Source organism: Mastigoproctus giganteus, chromosome 14 (assembly GCF_048544385.1).
Source record: "Mastigoproctus giganteus isolate SK-2022 chromosome 14, ASM4854438v1, whole genome shotgun sequence".
NCBI classification, from domain to species: Eukaryota; Metazoa; Arthropoda; class Arachnida; order Uropygi; family Thelyphonidae; genus Mastigoproctus; species Mastigoproctus giganteus.
In genome coordinates this window covers 72391892-72409613 of record NC_143588.1, presented here as the reverse complement: position 1 = coordinate 72409613, position 17722 = coordinate 72391892, and the positions used below count along the sequence as shown (strand labels likewise).

The 17722-nt window shown below is 34.5% G+C and overlaps 1 protein-coding gene across 1 annotated transcript in view; it reads left to right on the top strand.

Moving 5' to 3' along the window:
• LOC150075236 (uncharacterized) overlaps positions 1-17722 on the top strand; it is a 442257-nt gene that overhangs the window by 367973 nt on the left and 56562 nt on the right. Inside the window, exons 4-6 of the mRNA XM_090388815.1 lie at positions 4359-4503; positions 8014-8186; positions 11901-12010. Coding sequence (XP_090244941.1) covers positions 4359-4503; positions 8014-8186; positions 11901-12010 — 428 coding nt within the window. The remainder of the gene's footprint in view (positions 1-4358; positions 4504-8013; positions 8187-11900; positions 12011-17722) is intronic.

Genomic DNA, 17722 nt, shown 5'->3' with positions numbered 1-17722 from the left:
AGGAATATAAAGCTACTTGTAGAAAATAAATTAATATGCTAATTAAGTCAATAAAATGGCAAAAAATTAAGAAAACTTCTCTATTAGCTGGAGCCGTAAAAACTTTGCCCGCACCGAGCAAATCCCTTTCTTCCTCTGCTGTTTTTAATTCAACCCTACAAAGTTACAAGTTGTTTTTAGGTTGCTATTCCCTAGACCTTGCATTTTTCTGCATTAAAAGCCCTCGTGGATAAAATAGTTGGTATAATAACACCAGATGGAAAACACGAGAGGAATTATATTGGTCTTTCCCACAACATGACTGAGTTAGTCGGTCTCAGGCGAGGGTAGCATAGTTTTCTCCCAGAAACTCGGTTTATTTATCCAGCAAACATCAGATCGACCATAGAACACAGCCTAAAACCCTAAAACAACAAACCAATCTACATTATACATAACTGCCACTTTTCTAATGATCCTTTGAAGCCTTCCCAAATCATCCCGAAGGAGGGCTGCTTGGTGCTGACGTTAATAACTCTCCCAATCTTCACATCGTCTGCAAATTTTTAATCATCAAGCCCTGTATCTGTCCCGTCATCAATGTTATTTATGAAAATCAGAAACTTTATGTTTCTGTAATACAAGAATAAACAATTAACTGAATACTTCAGTTAAATTACGTAGTACGTGCCATTTACGACGTGGTGGAAGTAGGCTATAATGTTTGTTTGTTTGTTATTTGATTTTTAGGAGCATTAGCAACTAAGGCCATATTGCTCCTGGATATGCGGTGGTCATTCCCTGACCTTTCCGCATCCTCCATATTTGGTGGTTACAGGCTCGAACCCCGATCTAACTAAGAATCGTGTACTACGTACTGCTGCTCCTTCTCACCTGGCTACGGAGGCGCCCTGTAGACTATAAGAATCGATGTGTAATAATTTATTCGAAGTTCGAATAAAATTAAACAATGAAAAAAGAATAATTCATTCTCCACCGAATAACAATTAACCGGCATAACGAATAAATAAAATAAGTAATAAATTTTTATTCTAATTTTTATTCGAATAGTGGTCAACTCTGCTATTGAGACCTCGCTAAGATTTTATTTAGACAATTGCAGATCGAAACAAAGTACTGTACTTATTTACCCTGGGACTTTTTCTTTCCTATCTAACTCTGGAAATACAGCATGAAATTCTGTTCGAATTTTCATTAAGCTCTGACACATCTAATAGCAAAATTACTATTTTTAAAATAAGCAAACAGATCAGTGCTCTGTTTTCATGAGAACATTTCAATAAATAAATGAGTAGACTGATGAACTTCACTGTTCGCTAAAAGATTCTTTTTTTTTTTAATTCAGAATTCAACAGAGGATAAATTTTTAAAGCAGTAATAGTATTGAACCATGTTAAATTTCGAAGAAATTTAAGCCATTCGTTCCAATGCTCAATACAAAAACTGACAAATATAAACACTTTGATTTATGATGGCGTGAAGAGGATGAAAAATTCAGACTAAATTTTAACCAATGAGATCGTTGTGACTGTGCGCAAGGTTCAAATAATTTCATCAGTTTTCTCATCTTTAGAAAACAGAAAATATCAAACTTTTGTTGACTATAATACAAACACTATGGAAAACTGTTTATGTATTCATCGCTACCGAGAAGTTTTCCATTACCTAGAGTCTCTGTGATAAATGGAAAGAAGCGAACATTTTTCACTGTCCCCATTTTCCCAACTCGAGCACGACACGAATTCCATAATAGTTATAGTCCACGGCATTTTGTTAGTTCCAGCGCACCACTTGCAGCGCCTCAACAAATTGTTTACCGTCTTTTTTGTAATCCCTGTACCTTCGTTCGCCCAACAGAAAGTTTCACAATGATATAAAAACAAATTTAATTTTCTTATCGCTTATAAGGTCAGCAGTGATCCTTTGTGCAAGGAAACTTTGATTATTATAGTCTCTTTAGTCTCCGAAAGCGTCTTTTCTCATAATACAACAAAATAGAATTCTCTAAGCATATATTCAAAAATAGAAACGTTATATCTGTATTGTACGCGAACAAATATTTTCTCTTTCACTACTACGTAGGAGTTACGTGTAGTAACCCAGTATTAACCCAGATTCATATTTGGAAATATTGAACTAGATTATGAAATAGTATTAGTAGTGGCAAATGATGCGAAAAAACCAAGCTTGTAGAGAATCAGCCAAAAAAAAAAAAATAAACTCACCTCACCAGTTCATCTTGTCTAGTTCTTGCTCGATGGCAATGTTAGATGAAATAACATGAAACAAAATGGAAATAAAATAATAAGATGTTCAATTCTTGTAAATGGACCTCCTTTTATAGTAAATGGACTCATTTCTCTTCATAATAATAAAATGAAAAAATCAAACAAAAAATTTTCTTAAGTTCTTTATTTCGAGCTCTCTTTAATGCAGTTATAAAGATCGGAAAGGTCTAAACAGTTGTTCCGGATGTAACAGAGCATTCCATCATGTTTTATACTGTAAGGCATATATATCATGACCTATCTTTCACTTTTATATTGTGCTTATTGCTTAAGAATGTCTTTTGCCTTAAACTGCTCCTAAGCTACTAAACTGCTGAACTTTCCCTTTCACTTTCCTATTCTCGCCTATAAACGGTCAGTTTCAACTCTTGCTATTCACTTCATGTGATGGCTGAAGGCTTTTGATTCCCAACTCTTCAACTAATGCAGAAGAAACACTACCACTCACAAAAACTTTTTAAAAGGTCCCATTAACTGCTAATGCTGTACACAATATTTTGAGAGCAGTCTATTCGTGTGATTTGACATCATATGCCCTCCGTAGCTGAGTGGTCAGGAGCGGGAGTGCAGTAGCACACATTCTTTGAGTAGACCGAGGTTCAAGCCCCTGACTGCTAAATTTGGTCGATCTGCCAACCCGCACTGGACCAGCGTGATAGGTTATGGTCCATTTTCCTCAGCATGAATTGTTGAGGAGGCTTCCATCCTGCAGTGGGTTGATAATGGCTGCAGTTTACCTTTTTTTTTTTTATGATTCATTCATAACGTCATATCCGTGTGATTCATTTGACAAACCCTGAATAGCAATCAACCAAAACCTCTAAAATATTCGTTTTTATATGGATCTTGAGCTCATTCTGCAATGGAAGCAGGAGAACCATAAATCCATTGCTAGTAAATTGAATTTTCCCTAATTAAAAAAAAATTGCTTATACTCCAGCTGGACAACTAGGTCAGTGTAGTTTACAATTAATCATTTTGACAATGAGTCCAATATTTAACCGTATTTAGCAGTCACGTAGGCTCGAAACTCAAACGTGTATGATGCTGCACTGTCGTGCTTGACTTCGGCAACATACAAAAATTTTCACCCTTAGTTACTTTTGATAACGTATCTCTACAAACTTTTGTCTCTAGTGGATTAGTCGAGTAATCGGTTATTACGCGTATTAGCAAAAATGACGCACTTACTGTCTTCACCATGTCGGTCTGCGTGCATGTAATAACTCGACTCCCAGAGGAAGGATTTTCACGACATTATACTCTTGTAAAGCCATTTCAAATTTCATTAAAGTCAGACCATTATAAATCTCTTCTGTTAAATATCACAGGCTATCCATAAACATATATTGTAGCTGAAGTGCTGAATATTATGCTAGTTGCCGTGCGATTTGATGATTGGAGGAATGAATGAGCAATATGGGGAATGCATACAAACAAAATTTTCTTGGTTTTTGGCATAAATATAAATGTTCTTGCATTTTTTTTGTCAACAGTTTACTAAATACATAACTCATGACTTATTACTATTTGCTTAATATATTAATCACAGTAGAAACATTAAATACATATCATATTTCAATTGTTATTAAAATCTAGGAAATATACGTAAACTGCATTACGAAAGCGTTGACAGTATACTACAATTGTTTAATTCATTAAATCACAGAGCATGGTTTAACAGCGACGTTTCGCAGAGCCGTTTCTAATTGTCTAGGGAAGTGCAACAAGTTTTCGGTTTAGCAAATATAATTATTCAATATGAAGATGGTGGGGGGTAAATGAAATGTTGGTGAGGTGGGAATGGAAAGAAATAAACCTGGAGACAACTGCCGTCGTATAATATTTGTATTATTTAAAACAGTACGAAGTTTATAAGGTCTAGTAAATTAATTTTGCTTTTTCTCTGCTTCTAAATCTGGGAAACTGTTGACATTTAACTATACAAGAATACAAGAATTTTAATTTTTGAGGGAAGTATAATAAAGAACCAGTATAACAAAGCTTATTTCAACTGGAATTATCTTCAACAAGCAAATCTCTAAAAATTATTTTTTTCTTTTTTTCCAGATGATACTCAGGGCTTCGGTTATAAAAGTACGACCACGCCAAGAGGACCACCAGTACATCAGATTGATCACAACATGATAATCATTATGGTTGTTTTGACTATTATGTTTGTTGGTATCTGTGTAGCTCTCAATCTATTCAGCCGGTAAGTAATACTCCATTCACGCTAGTGAATTCTTAAATTGGCTTTTCTGTTAATACGAGGATGAATGAAGTTAAAATGAGATTTCGATTGTTTAAATTTAAGTTAATTAAACACTGCCACGGGTTAAAATTTGAGGATCTGAATTAATGCTTCTACTGAGCAATAGGCACATGACTATCCTGTATGCGTGGGGAGTGATGTGATGCAGCAGCATCAACATAGGTAAAATGCATTTAAAGTGATTGTGCGTGGAAGCTAGCAGTGTCATTCACTTTCTTATGGCGGATGGCTTCCCTTCGGGAAAAATTCATCAACGTATGGTAAAGGCGTCATCAAAAATTACATCACGAGTGTACACATAAACAATTCATTTTCATGCCACACAAGTCACATAAAAAGTCATTTTCTTCTGTAACAGTTGTTACAGAAGAAAATGACGTTTTAGCAAACGATATTTTCGGGGTGTATCGGTGTACCACAGTTCACGATGTGGAGCTGAATATTAATAATTGTTCTTCCTACACCATCATCAATAGCAGACTGCAGTACATAATTAAGACGTAGTTAGGAACATAAATTTTACTTGTTTTGCTATTTTTTATTACATTTTCAATGAAAAAATAGGAAAATCAAAACTACTACAGTTAAAACAAAAAGCCATACGAATGAAAAAGATATATATACACTAAGATTATTACTATATTTAATACCACTCATATACCACGTGAAATTAATAATATAGTTTATTAAGCTTTTCTCTTAAACTATTATTCATTAAGGTGAAGAAGTTTCAGGTATTTTACCGAATACCCATCATCAGACCATGCTGCTGATAGACTCCTCTTACCAATGCTCTCAGAAACCTGATGTGCATTCCCAGGTTTCTGGGAGCATTGGTAGGAGAAGTCTATTAGCAGCATGGCCTGATGACGGATATTCGTTAAAATGCCTGAAACGTCACCTTAATGAATAATAGTTTAGGAGAATAGCTTAATAAACTATATTATTAATTTCACGTAGTAATGAGTGGTATTAAATATAGTAATAATCTTAATGGAACAACTACGTAACATCCTTCCCTAACTATATTATATATGCACTGTTATGTAGACAACGTTTAATTTCCTTGAATGCGGTACTTGGGCAAAGAATTCACGTGAGGACTATAAACGTTCTTGCTACACTCGTCCATGCTATCCTCGCCTGAGATCGGCTGACTTAACCACGTTGTGAAAAAGGCCCATATATCCTGGGAACTTGAAGAAAACATTACTACAGAAGTAGAGGATAATCTCACCATTGTGTGAATTCGAGTGTCGAGAACATTTTAAAATGTCTGCTTTCCTGCATTGCATTACATCTCACAGAATGCATTTGAATTGTAAGACCATCTTTTATAGAGTATGAATAAAAGAACAAAAAACATTTTATATTGATTCAACGTTCCTTTGTCACCGTGCATCAGCCAATTTGGTCCTGCAGAAAATGTGTATATCGTACAAATATTCTTTTGCCTTGTGTGGAGTGTCTGTAGCTGTATCACTTACCATTTGAAAAGACCTGGGTTTGAACCTTGATGATCTGGAAGAACATACTGAAAGTTTTTCTGGGGAGGAGTTGGTGGGTTCAGGAGGAATTAAAGGGTTTCCTGGGTTTGCCGCAGAGTATTTTTATCTTGCTAACAGACAAACCAACATTGGAACACACACTTTTCAGACCAAACAGTTTGAATTAACTCTCATAATTAAAAATTGCAATGTCACTCCGTGAGTTTTGCAAATAAGGATTGCTGTTAAGAGATTAAAACAAGATTAACTTTTGAAGCTTTCAACTCTGCTTGATATCCAGGATTCATTACTAAGCTGATTTAAAGGCAACATTTCAATCAGATCTGTGCATATATCATGTAGGAAAAGAAAATTAAAAATATCAACACGTGTTGCCCACTGGTTGTCGCAGTGGCTGAGGTTGAGGCGAGTGGCTACAGCCGCTCACCTCAAACATTTCTTGGTTAAGAAGTTATCGAAACACTACATTCTTCCTTCGACAGCTGGAGTGCTTTGTAGTTTTGCAAAGATGGGGCGTCGGTGGCCCAATTCTCCTTCTACATTTTTTACAGGTTTTCTTTATATGCGTTGCAAAACTTCCGTTTCTACTACATCAGATTATTTCTTTTCTAAATTAAGTTCAATTTGTGAGAGCATTATTCCAGTAAAAGTGACGTATCTTCCATCTGGTTTTCCCGTTGTTTTTAACTTTGTAAAATTCCCTTCCTGTGCATTACATAATTGATTAATTCAAGAAGTTTAGAAGCCTAAGATATTACGTGATCAACGTGGGAAGAGGGATGAAGGTCAGATCGATCTACATTTGAAGTTGTGGATTGCTCTATTATTTGACCTTTGTGGACACATCTAGCCCATCTAATCTGAGCAACAACAGATGGTTATGATTTAGAGCTTTTTTTATGCCAAAATAACAGAAAAAAAAAACGTGGCGTAATATTGAAAATCGTATAAAGATTTCATTTGGAGATTGTAAAAGGGTTATCAGCTTCCATATTTATCCATCTCATGAGCTAATATTCAAATCAGAAAATACGCTTGACGAGGCTAATGCTACACGACACAGGGTTGACGTATCGTGTAGCGTAGTGCATCAATATTTTTGGTCTGTAATATCAATAGGTGTTCATGGTTTAGTTTCCAGATTATTCCATAATATTTACTTTTCAGATCACTGAAGTGATATTTGAAGGTCTTATAAGTTTCGATCCCAGGCAAGACTCAGATCCTCATGTTTAGCGTCTTTTGCAAATGAACATCCACCAACCATATTTGAATGTCGTTTTGGATCATCCTCTTTGAGAATGTCATTTAGACATATTTGTAATAATTTTACTCTGATGTCACGTTTAGAACTACGTTTCATTCCTTTCATTTCCAAATAGTTCTGATGTTGTCCATTGACATTTCAATTTATGCAAGTAGCATTTTAATTGTTGCAATTAACCTTTTAATAGCCTTTTAATTGTTGTTACAATTTTCATCATAACAACCCTCTATACATAAGTTTGGTATTTCGCAAGTTCATTGTAAACTTCTCTATTAACCATGATGATCAACATCAAGGAGGCAACCAAATGCTTTTAAAGATCGTCGTCTTCAGTAAAAGTTTATAAAGAATAAAGAAACTAGAATCTTTTTTTGCCAAAAATTCTACTGTGTAGTACGCCAGTGTTCGTTTTAAGGCTAATTATCAGCTCCTACGAAGATAGACAGATACTCACCTTCAAAATTTTAATTTATACTTTTTATAATTTAATTTATACTTTTTTGCAGTAATTAAAAAAACTGTTATTAATTAAGTGTTGTGCTTAATTAAATTCAATTGTAGCTAAAACAGCTTTATTAAATCTTGTTATTTTTCTAATTACACTAGTAAAAATATTCATTAACAAATGATTTTTTTTATAATAATTTGTTGTTGTTTTTTTTTTTTTTCTTTTAGAGCTCGTTTCCGAAATCACAGAACCATCTTTAATTCACCACATCCGCGTCTAATGCACATAAAGCTCGGAAAGAAAAAAGGAAGACGACGCGCAAGTCATACCAGTCTAGAAATGCCCGGATCAAGACAGCTCAGTATTTGTTCTCAACTATCTCCTGTTCCTTCAAGACAAGGTAACAACTTAGGTCATTTACATCTTATAGGAAATAATTAACTGTATTACATGAAAATATCAGATCATTTCAAACTCACTGCGAAATTTTCCAACAGAAAGAAAGCTTGTAAAACTTGGAATTCATTCCAACAGTCTCAGTTCCGAAAAAGTTTATTATAGGAAGTCGCTCTTCACGTATTATCAGTAAGAACGGTGATTCACGTATTATCAGTAAAAATAAGAACGGTGATCTATCCAGTTCAGTTAATTCTTATTCACCACAGAGCAGCAAAGTTAATCAATCAGGATTACTTATTTGTACAAAATTGAAGTGTCACTTTATTCTTGATTTGAGGTTTCTGACAAAAATTCAATACACAACGCCAATCATTAAAACAATCAGGGAGCTAAATTAAACTCAACGTCCATTCCTTATGACTCGCCTTCTATACTTCAACGTCCTTTCTGAAGGCAATGATAGGTTTTTTGTCATGTGACAGCTACCTCCAAGAGACATTAGCAGAAATCAGCGGTTTGCCCTAATTGCAAAAGTACTTAGAAAAATCTATTCCATCCATACTGCCGTTAATAACTGCGCCCCCTATCGGAGCTAAGAAAGCCTCTTGCTCCTTTTTCTGTTGTTTGGGACCAGCTGCGACATTAAATAATGTCACGTGAATAGTGTTTAATGGTTCATAGACACGCCACAAGAAGGTTAATTGACTCAAAGTATAGTATCTAATGTCGTTCGCAAGCAAATTAGACGTTCGCTTAGCTTTTCCTGAATGTGAAATGAGAAAAATTTTAAGAGCGTGAATTTTAAGAAGTTACAGATGGACTGGGTTCCCACGTAACAAAGTACAGGCGGAAAGATAACAGATGGAGTTATCTGGAATAATTCTTTCCTCATTGCTCACTCTGATATTTTCTTACTGCTTCTAGTTTCAGCATGACCATTTCAGCATTCCTAATTACCACGTGTGCTAAGGATCATATTAGCAGAATTTTTATTGACGACTTAAAAGAAGGGGAGGCATTCCGCAGCAGATGGAGAAAACCGTTAGTGGCCGGTGATGAATATTTCAGATAAAATTTTTGTGCGCAAGATGCAAAGTGCACAGCCTTCAGTTAAAGGGACGAAACTTTACTTAAGATAATCAGTTATTCTGGAACTCTTATCCACAATGTCTTCTTACCCAAAACACATTAAGTTCATGTGTATTTATCTTTCCTCAAGGCCAATAGTTGCATGATATGATGCAACTGCTGTAAATGTATTAGACTTACCCAACTGATTAAAAAGGTATCCTTTATTTGAGTTTATAAAATACAGCATATCAAATTTGTGTTTATAAAAAACACAGAATGGCAGTTTTAATTCAATAAAACTGCCATTCTGTGACCTCAGCAGCCACACTCGTTCGTTCTTGAATTTTATTGCCCGAGGACAACTGACTGTAATCGATCATGTTTTCCCCCTATGAGTTTTCAAAGGCTCAAGAGGCGCACTATAATGCGCCAAAACACACACACACACACACACACACACACACACACACACACACACACACACACACACACACACACACACACACATCAAAGACTCAAGGTTCCTTTAATTAAAGTAATATTTCTAACGTATTTTAAGGTATCGAGAGACATACCTGACAGAGCATTATTTGAAAGCATGAAAGACGATTATGAAAGACGAAAGATATTTAAGTCGATCTTAACATGAAATGTAAGAGATATCTTCTTTGTCAGTTTTGTGTTCATGTTTGTTATTATGCTTTTTATCATGCATTTCTATGATGAAAGATTACGGCAGAAAGGAAGAAGTAGCATAAAATTTTAACGGTTGTTTTAAATTCAGTTTCTTTTCGTTTCCTGAAAAAGTAATACACAGTAAATGTTATTTACTTTATATTATGAAGTAAATATCTATGTTATTTACTTTATATCTGTGCTCCCTGCAAAATTTCCGGCCCAGAGTTCGGAAAAGGGAAAGACGAATACAGCGGCTAAAATATATTACACAGGGTGTCTCAAAAATACACGGCATAACTTCAGGAATGAGTTCCTCATATGTAGACAATAAAAATGTTTTATATCAACATAGTTCCGGAAATGCTTGGTTCCCGAGTTTTGAAGGTCTGTCCATCCGGTCATAACCACTGTACTACCGAACGGACCATAAAGAATACAGAAAGGAAGACAGTCTTTGTCATTTAGGATCTTGAGTAACCCTAAATAACAAAAACTGTCATTTAGAATCACACAAGAACTAACTTATGTCCATGAAGCGGGATTTAAATTCTATACGGTTATCACTATCATTATTGCGTGATATCATTTAAATAAATACTTATTTAAATTTTAATCGGTTAATACCATGAGTTTTCAACTTAAATTTATAGGGTTGTCATTATCAAATCTACAGAGGAGTCACTGACGTGCTCGCTCAGCAGCATGTAGGATTTCTACATGCCATTTGAATGGTAGACTAATTAGTATGTTTATTATGGTCTCTTTATGCCAGTTAACATCTAAATTATTACCGCCCTAATGATGCAGTTTAATTATTGAAACATGGTTAATTAATATTAAGTACATTGTGTCCATCCCTTATAAAACCGTTATTTCGACTTAGTCATAACGGTATGAAGAACCCGGAAACAAATAGCAATATACGACTTACTTTTATTCACATATTGTGTATGTGACCTCTAATGACGTATATACAAATATGTAAAACAAACAACTGTATTTAGTGTATAGCCTAGTCATTATAATTATCCTTTTATATCAATTTGTAGTGCACTCGAATTTCCGCAGCTTTTGTTGATATCTCATGTCGACTGACATTACTGTCTAGTAAAATTCGCTGGGGTTATTCTGATTTGTATGTGATAAAATTGGTTAACTTACGACACATTTTGTTTCTTTAATTAACGATTGCATACTGTTTAGCTTAATAAGAATACTATTATAGGTGGTTAGTGAAATTTTTATAAATATATAACAATGCCACAAAATAGGGAATTTCACAGTTTATGACTATATTACATTATGACGCATGGCAGGTATTGGGTAGTGCAAATCATCATTTTAACTAGTAAATTCGGAAGGAACACAAAGCTCGAAAAAAAAAAAAAGGGCCTCATTATTATAATATCGCATATTATGAAACTGATTCACACAAAGGGTTTCCTAGTCATGCACTTTCGAATAAATAACGGTTCCCCAGTAGAGAAGACTACTGTTATTTATTCTCCGTTTTGGATACCAGCAACCTTACAGCACCGTTTCGATAATTTTTGTGCCCTCGTCGGTGAGAGGGTACAAAAAAGGTGTAGGGATAGACAATCTAGAAGTGAGATATTTTCACAATATGAGAGATGCCAAAGGATGTAGGAAATTAAATAACTCAGTATAAGGCACTCAAGGCCATAAACTGCTTAAGTTAATTATGAAGTACATAAAAAAGAGGTGGGTTATCCTATACATGCGAGACATTGATAGGGTAGTGATACGTTCGATTTCATCAAGGGAAGTGGTGCTTGTAATTAATTGTTCACTAAACATTTGATTCGTAAGTTCCTCACATACAGTAAATATTTACATAATAATGTATAGCATCTACTTCTTATTTTGAACAATATATATACTTCTATGCTTAAGTAACTTTTTTAAGATATGAGAAATTACCCAATTCTTTCCTCCAATCTATTAGGAAGCAGGGCTGCTAGCCCAGACTATATTCGCAGTCCTCCTCGAGACAGCTCGGAAAAGCGTCGAGACAGACCTGATGCACTCTCGGTCCTTTCTGACTCCGAGAAAAAGGTAAATGCTTTTCTCTATAATAATAATAATAATAATAATAATAATAACTTGTTATGGTACTTATTCTTGGACAAAGATGAAGTTATTTATTTATTTACAGTATACTTGGCCTTGTGAACTGGTATTTACCAATTTTGTTCGCTTGTTTATCGAAATCAATAAAATAAATTTATTGATTTAATTAAATAAGTGAACAAGAAGTGAGCAGATATGAACAGAAATTACATACCAAAGCAACACAGTAAAATTAATGTTATATGGTATTTGAAAACCATGATGAACTGATCTGTCTCTGATCAAATAATAACTGAGAATATGCAAAAAAGGTTTAAATGAAAGTCAGAATAAATATTCCCTGTCTGGTGTTATTATACAGTAGAACAAATGGATATCTGACCGTGAATCTTTATTAAAATATATTTATTTTCATTGGCATAAAACCTTGGCACCTACGCAGATTCATTCATATCTCGGGAAGATGATTTCCCGATTAGGACTGTTAGCGAACTTAGGGAAAGGGGGTATATTCCAATCTCTATTAAGTGCAATTTAACAGGCATTTAAAAAGGTACGAACGTATCCACGACCTTGCACTCCAATTGTACATTTAAAATGGTATATCGTAAACCATCGAGAGATGCCAAGACAAGGAATCGAGTTTATGATATTAATCAGAATTAAACTGATTAATTTTTAATTACGAACTTCCTTAATTGAATAAACGCTTTTATCGCCGATCCTCACAATTCGGCCCCTCACTTTTATGACGTGGCGCTGGATTTCGATAACGGTATTAAAAGCGGTTTAGCAACATATAACATGGAAGGCAGGCAGGATGGTTAGAGATTGAGGTGATCAAATCCGACTGTGGAGTTTGAGCTGTTTATTATTTTGCCTCTATTTTCTGATTCTTCTTTGATTTTATTTTTGACAAAAAAAAAAAAAAAAAAAAATCAAGACGTGATATAAATGATACGATATTATGAGAAAGCTTATCGCTGGTAATAGGCAATGAACGTTAAAATAAATCATTTATTTTTCATATAACAGATAATAAATAGTTTATGTAAATTATTTACGCAAAAATGCCTAAATTAAATATTTCAGGCAAAATTTCTTCTTCTGTTGAGAATTCTGTTGCTTATCTTAGCTAAGTTTGACGATCAAAAAACCGAGGGTGCTTTGGGTAAGGATAAAATTACTCACTTGCATATGGACGTGCATAGTATTAACACTTAAATTATCAATACACATTCTAAAATATCCCTCAATATAACCAACTTTGTTGATCGATGAAAATAACCTTTCATCGATTAACAAAGAAAATGCACAATTAAGAAAATGCACAATAAAAAACAATTTTTTTTGTTGTTGTTAAACTTGAAATCCGTTATTTAAATTAATATACAAGGTACAATGAACTTTTCTAATAGTCATTTTATTAACTAATTAAAAAGTAATTCACAAAAGTGTGGATTTAACTAAAATGACATGGATTTAGTAGATCACAACTTTCATCTCCGGACACAGCACGCAAGCTGAGGGTCGAAAATAGAGAACTATATTTGTTAATCAATACTACACATACTGATATCACATATATTTCAGCTGTTGTTGAATTTTATAAGCATTAACAACGTAGATCACAATGCACCATTATGTCTATACAGGAATATGTTCAGGTGCCGATTTGTGCGGGTTGTGACACTGTTGCCTCTGTTGATGCATTTCCCGTTAAACCAGTTTCATTAAAATTCCATAATATTACTGTAATATAATTATTATTACAATATTATTATTATATATTGGGCCATCATGTATTTAGACTCAAGCGTTTAGGGCATAACCCTCAAGCTATGGAGGAGTCTAGACTATGTATAAATATAGTGAAGAGCATCAGAAATACATAGCTATATCTGAATAAATCAGGTACCCATCTGAGAATAAGTAACATTAGTCTTCTCCTTAGGTGAAGCGTTACTTATTCGAAGTAGTGCAATATCATGGCAACTCGTTGTGAAGGTATTCACAATATGATATACAACTTAAAACGATGCCGTTTTACTAATATTCTGATTTATTCAGATATAGCTATGTATTTCCGATGCGCTTGCACTATATTTATACATATTGGACCATCTTAATGGTATAACTGATGCGTTTATGATACTATTCACGTACCGGAGAGAATACTTCCTCTTCATTTCCTAGAAAGCTGCCAGAGTCAGCTTCAGTTAACTGTTAACTATCTAATTAATTACCATAGTTCACTTTCTCATTAATTATGCAATATCTGTAAAAAACTAATTTCGATATCAAATGAAGCAGGGGAATCTTAGATAACAATGCATTTTTGGCTTGTTGCTAACAAGGAATTTAAAAGGAGCTCAGGAGCTGTTGAGCTGCAATCAGCAATCTTGAGTAATTAGAATTTTGCTTCGGCAGGTGAAGTAAGTACACGCTCATTAACTGACATAAGAGCAGTTAAATACCCGATGCTACCCAAGAGAAAACATATTTTACCCCGTTATGATCAAAGGATAAAAGAAATATTTATTACATAAGGTAAGATGTACAATACCAAAAACGCAGATTTTGATATCTTTTGTTTTTATTTTTACTTTTTTTTGAAAAGCGGCGTCCAAGGTGAGCATAAAACCACCCTTATGTTGGTTCTCATTTTTATTACAAACATCAAACTAGATTGAAGGTAGAGGACATACCTTGTCCAATGTACTGCGCACACGTCACAATCACTTCATAATACAAATATACAATCAGCATTCACAAATAACACTAAAATTATAAAATGTAACTGAAACAAAAGCTACAAAATGTAAATGAAACTGATGCTAAAACATAAATTAAACTATAGCCAAAAAAATGAAGACAAACTAAAAAAATATAAGTAAGACTGAATTAAAGGCATATTAATTGAATACCTTTAATTTGGGTTTAACTTAGTTCATAAAAATTATGATATATAAAATTATAAAAAATTATATAGAAAACAAGTACTGTATATAAAATTATGTTTAATTATGTGCAAAAGAAATATCAAACCGCAAGGTGAAGTACAGTACACTGCTCGTCACTGAAACTGTCCCACCTAAAAGAAGCACATGCTTTGAGCTCGAAATAAGTGGAGTGACAGATATCAATGTGGATATGAAATAATTAAGTTTGCGTATCAATTCGGCAACATATACTTAGGAAAATGCAGTGCACATCAATGTGAAACGGGAAAATGCGGTGCAATTAGTGTGAAATATGGACTCCATGAACAGTGGCGCAAATAGCCAAATTTGCGGTGAGGTGTCAAGAAGGTAGAGTATCATCATCATCATGGTGAATACTGGCCATGTTTCTTGCACTTTTGGTGTGAACTGAAATTCTTTCAGCCATTAACGAAAATAAAACCTGGACCTCCAAACGAGTGACAAGTGGCGAAACCACTACCTCGCTACAATAGAGTCCAACCTTTTGGGAATCACGATCCACACGAATGGCTATTTACCATGCTGATCATCCAGCTTCTGACAATCCAGTGATCTAATCACTGAAAAATCCATCAGCTGTATATATCATTGCCTTACGTGTGTTAAAGGTTAAAAGACGGTCACCATTTTGTCTTTTGCTGCCGTTTGACACGAATCTGAAGCTGTTGTACCGTTTTAATACCACTATTAAATTCTATATCAGGGCGGTAATAGACTCATTATTGGTTACAAACACCGATATCTTCTCTCTACAATACAGGCAGTTCTCGCTTTACGAGTTCTCGGGTTTACGAGTTTTTTTCCCAAGTATCAAGTATCAACAAAATCGAAAATATGACCATTAATTGCAAAAAATGAATGTCAAACATTCACAAACACCGCATTTAAAACCGCGTGCGTAACTATACAATACAGTGTACCCAGCTTTACGATATTAATCCGTTCCAGAGACATCATCGTATTGTTAAAACATCGTGATGTGAACTCAATAACACATTGTTTTTTGGTAATTGGTTCAAGATCTCGGAAGTTGAAATTTTCGCTGTATGACTAAGCTATTTATCTCTCTAAAATGTCATTTTTAAGGTCACCAGCGTGACCTTAAGGCCATATAAGAGGTCGTGAGCATGGTTTGTAAATTGTAAAAAAAAAAAAAAAAAAAAAAAGTAAAGTGCAGCCATTATCAACCCACTGCAGGATGGAAGCCTCCTCAACAATTCATACTGAGGGAAATGGACCATAATCTGCCACGCTGCTCCAGTGCGGGTTGGCAGGTTGACCGTATTCAGCAGTCAGGGGCTTGAACCCCGGTCTACTCAAAGAGCGTGTGCTACTGCATCCCGCTCCTGCCCACTCGGCTACGGAGGCCTCTCTGTAAATTGTATTAGTTACCAATTCCAATCATTAAAATGCACTGCACTTTCATCGTTATCATATGTTCTGTTATAAGAATCAATTTTAAACACCTTTGTGATATTTTTCTAAAGCACATTTCTGGAAGTCACGACCACAAAACAATAAAAACAATTTGCACTTTCCGGTTTATTGGGTTTTTCTGTTACTGCAAGCAGTTATAAACGAGTAATAAACTCGATCTTCTTGCATTTGCGAAAATACCGCTAGCTGGAATTGTGTGGTTTTTTTTACGTTATTATGGTGAAATGTGTTTCCTCTTTACTGAAATCTTCAGTCGTATAAAAAACATAAATAAGTATTCAGAATCTTCTCTTCATTCCTTTTTTAAGCTTCGTAAACTTGTTACTCCACGCTAATCATGTTAGTTCCAATTTGTGTGTGCCGTTAAAAAATGCTTATGCATGCATCGTGAAATTTATAATTAAAAGAGATTACCTTGGAAACAAATGCCTCTTGAAACATTTCTGAAGAAAACGACTCCTTGTGCAACAAACCAACGAGTGCCAAGCCAATAAAGAGTGACCAACGAGTGTGCATTTAGTCGATGATGATGAAGAATAAACATTCTTTAACATTTGTAAGTCATAAATAATTTCTCTATTATTATAATTTGCTTGATTTTACAGGCTACGTTTTCATTTCTTTGGATAAATCAATCATTGTTTAAACATAAACTAATTAGCTAACTAATTTCATTGTTGAGAACGTAACCACTATTTTAAATCTTATGTCTATGTGAAATAAATTCCCGCTTTAAGAGCGCGCGCTAGGAACAAATTAACTCGTAAAGTCGAGAACAATTTGTATATTTTTTCTTGGTCTGCTGCCATTTAGCAATATTAGAAAAGTGTGTCATATTCCAGAGACCAGCTTCCCGCTTTCTGGTCTAAAATGAAGATGGCAAAATCTGAATCATAAGGTCTGTTGAACTTGTCATTTATAGCGCTTTTAGCAGCAAAAGTGCCTCTGATGAAAGAAACTAACCTACATAACAACTGTTTAATGCCCTTCTGTGGCAGTGCCCAACAGACACTATAGCAATTATTATACTATAAAGCCGCATCAAAGTATACTTTCAGTTTCAGATGTCGTTAGTATCAGTAGTTACTAGATTCCCAGAAAGAGAGATATTTCACCCAATCTAATCATCACTATCTTAGTATTTCTTCTATTAGAATTTCTATCGGAATGACACAATTTCTTGCTCAAACAGCTTAACAGTCAAGTCATTCATGTAAACAGTTTTTGTTTTGCCGTCCATAATAAATAAATAAATAAATTTTCTGTGTATACTCCG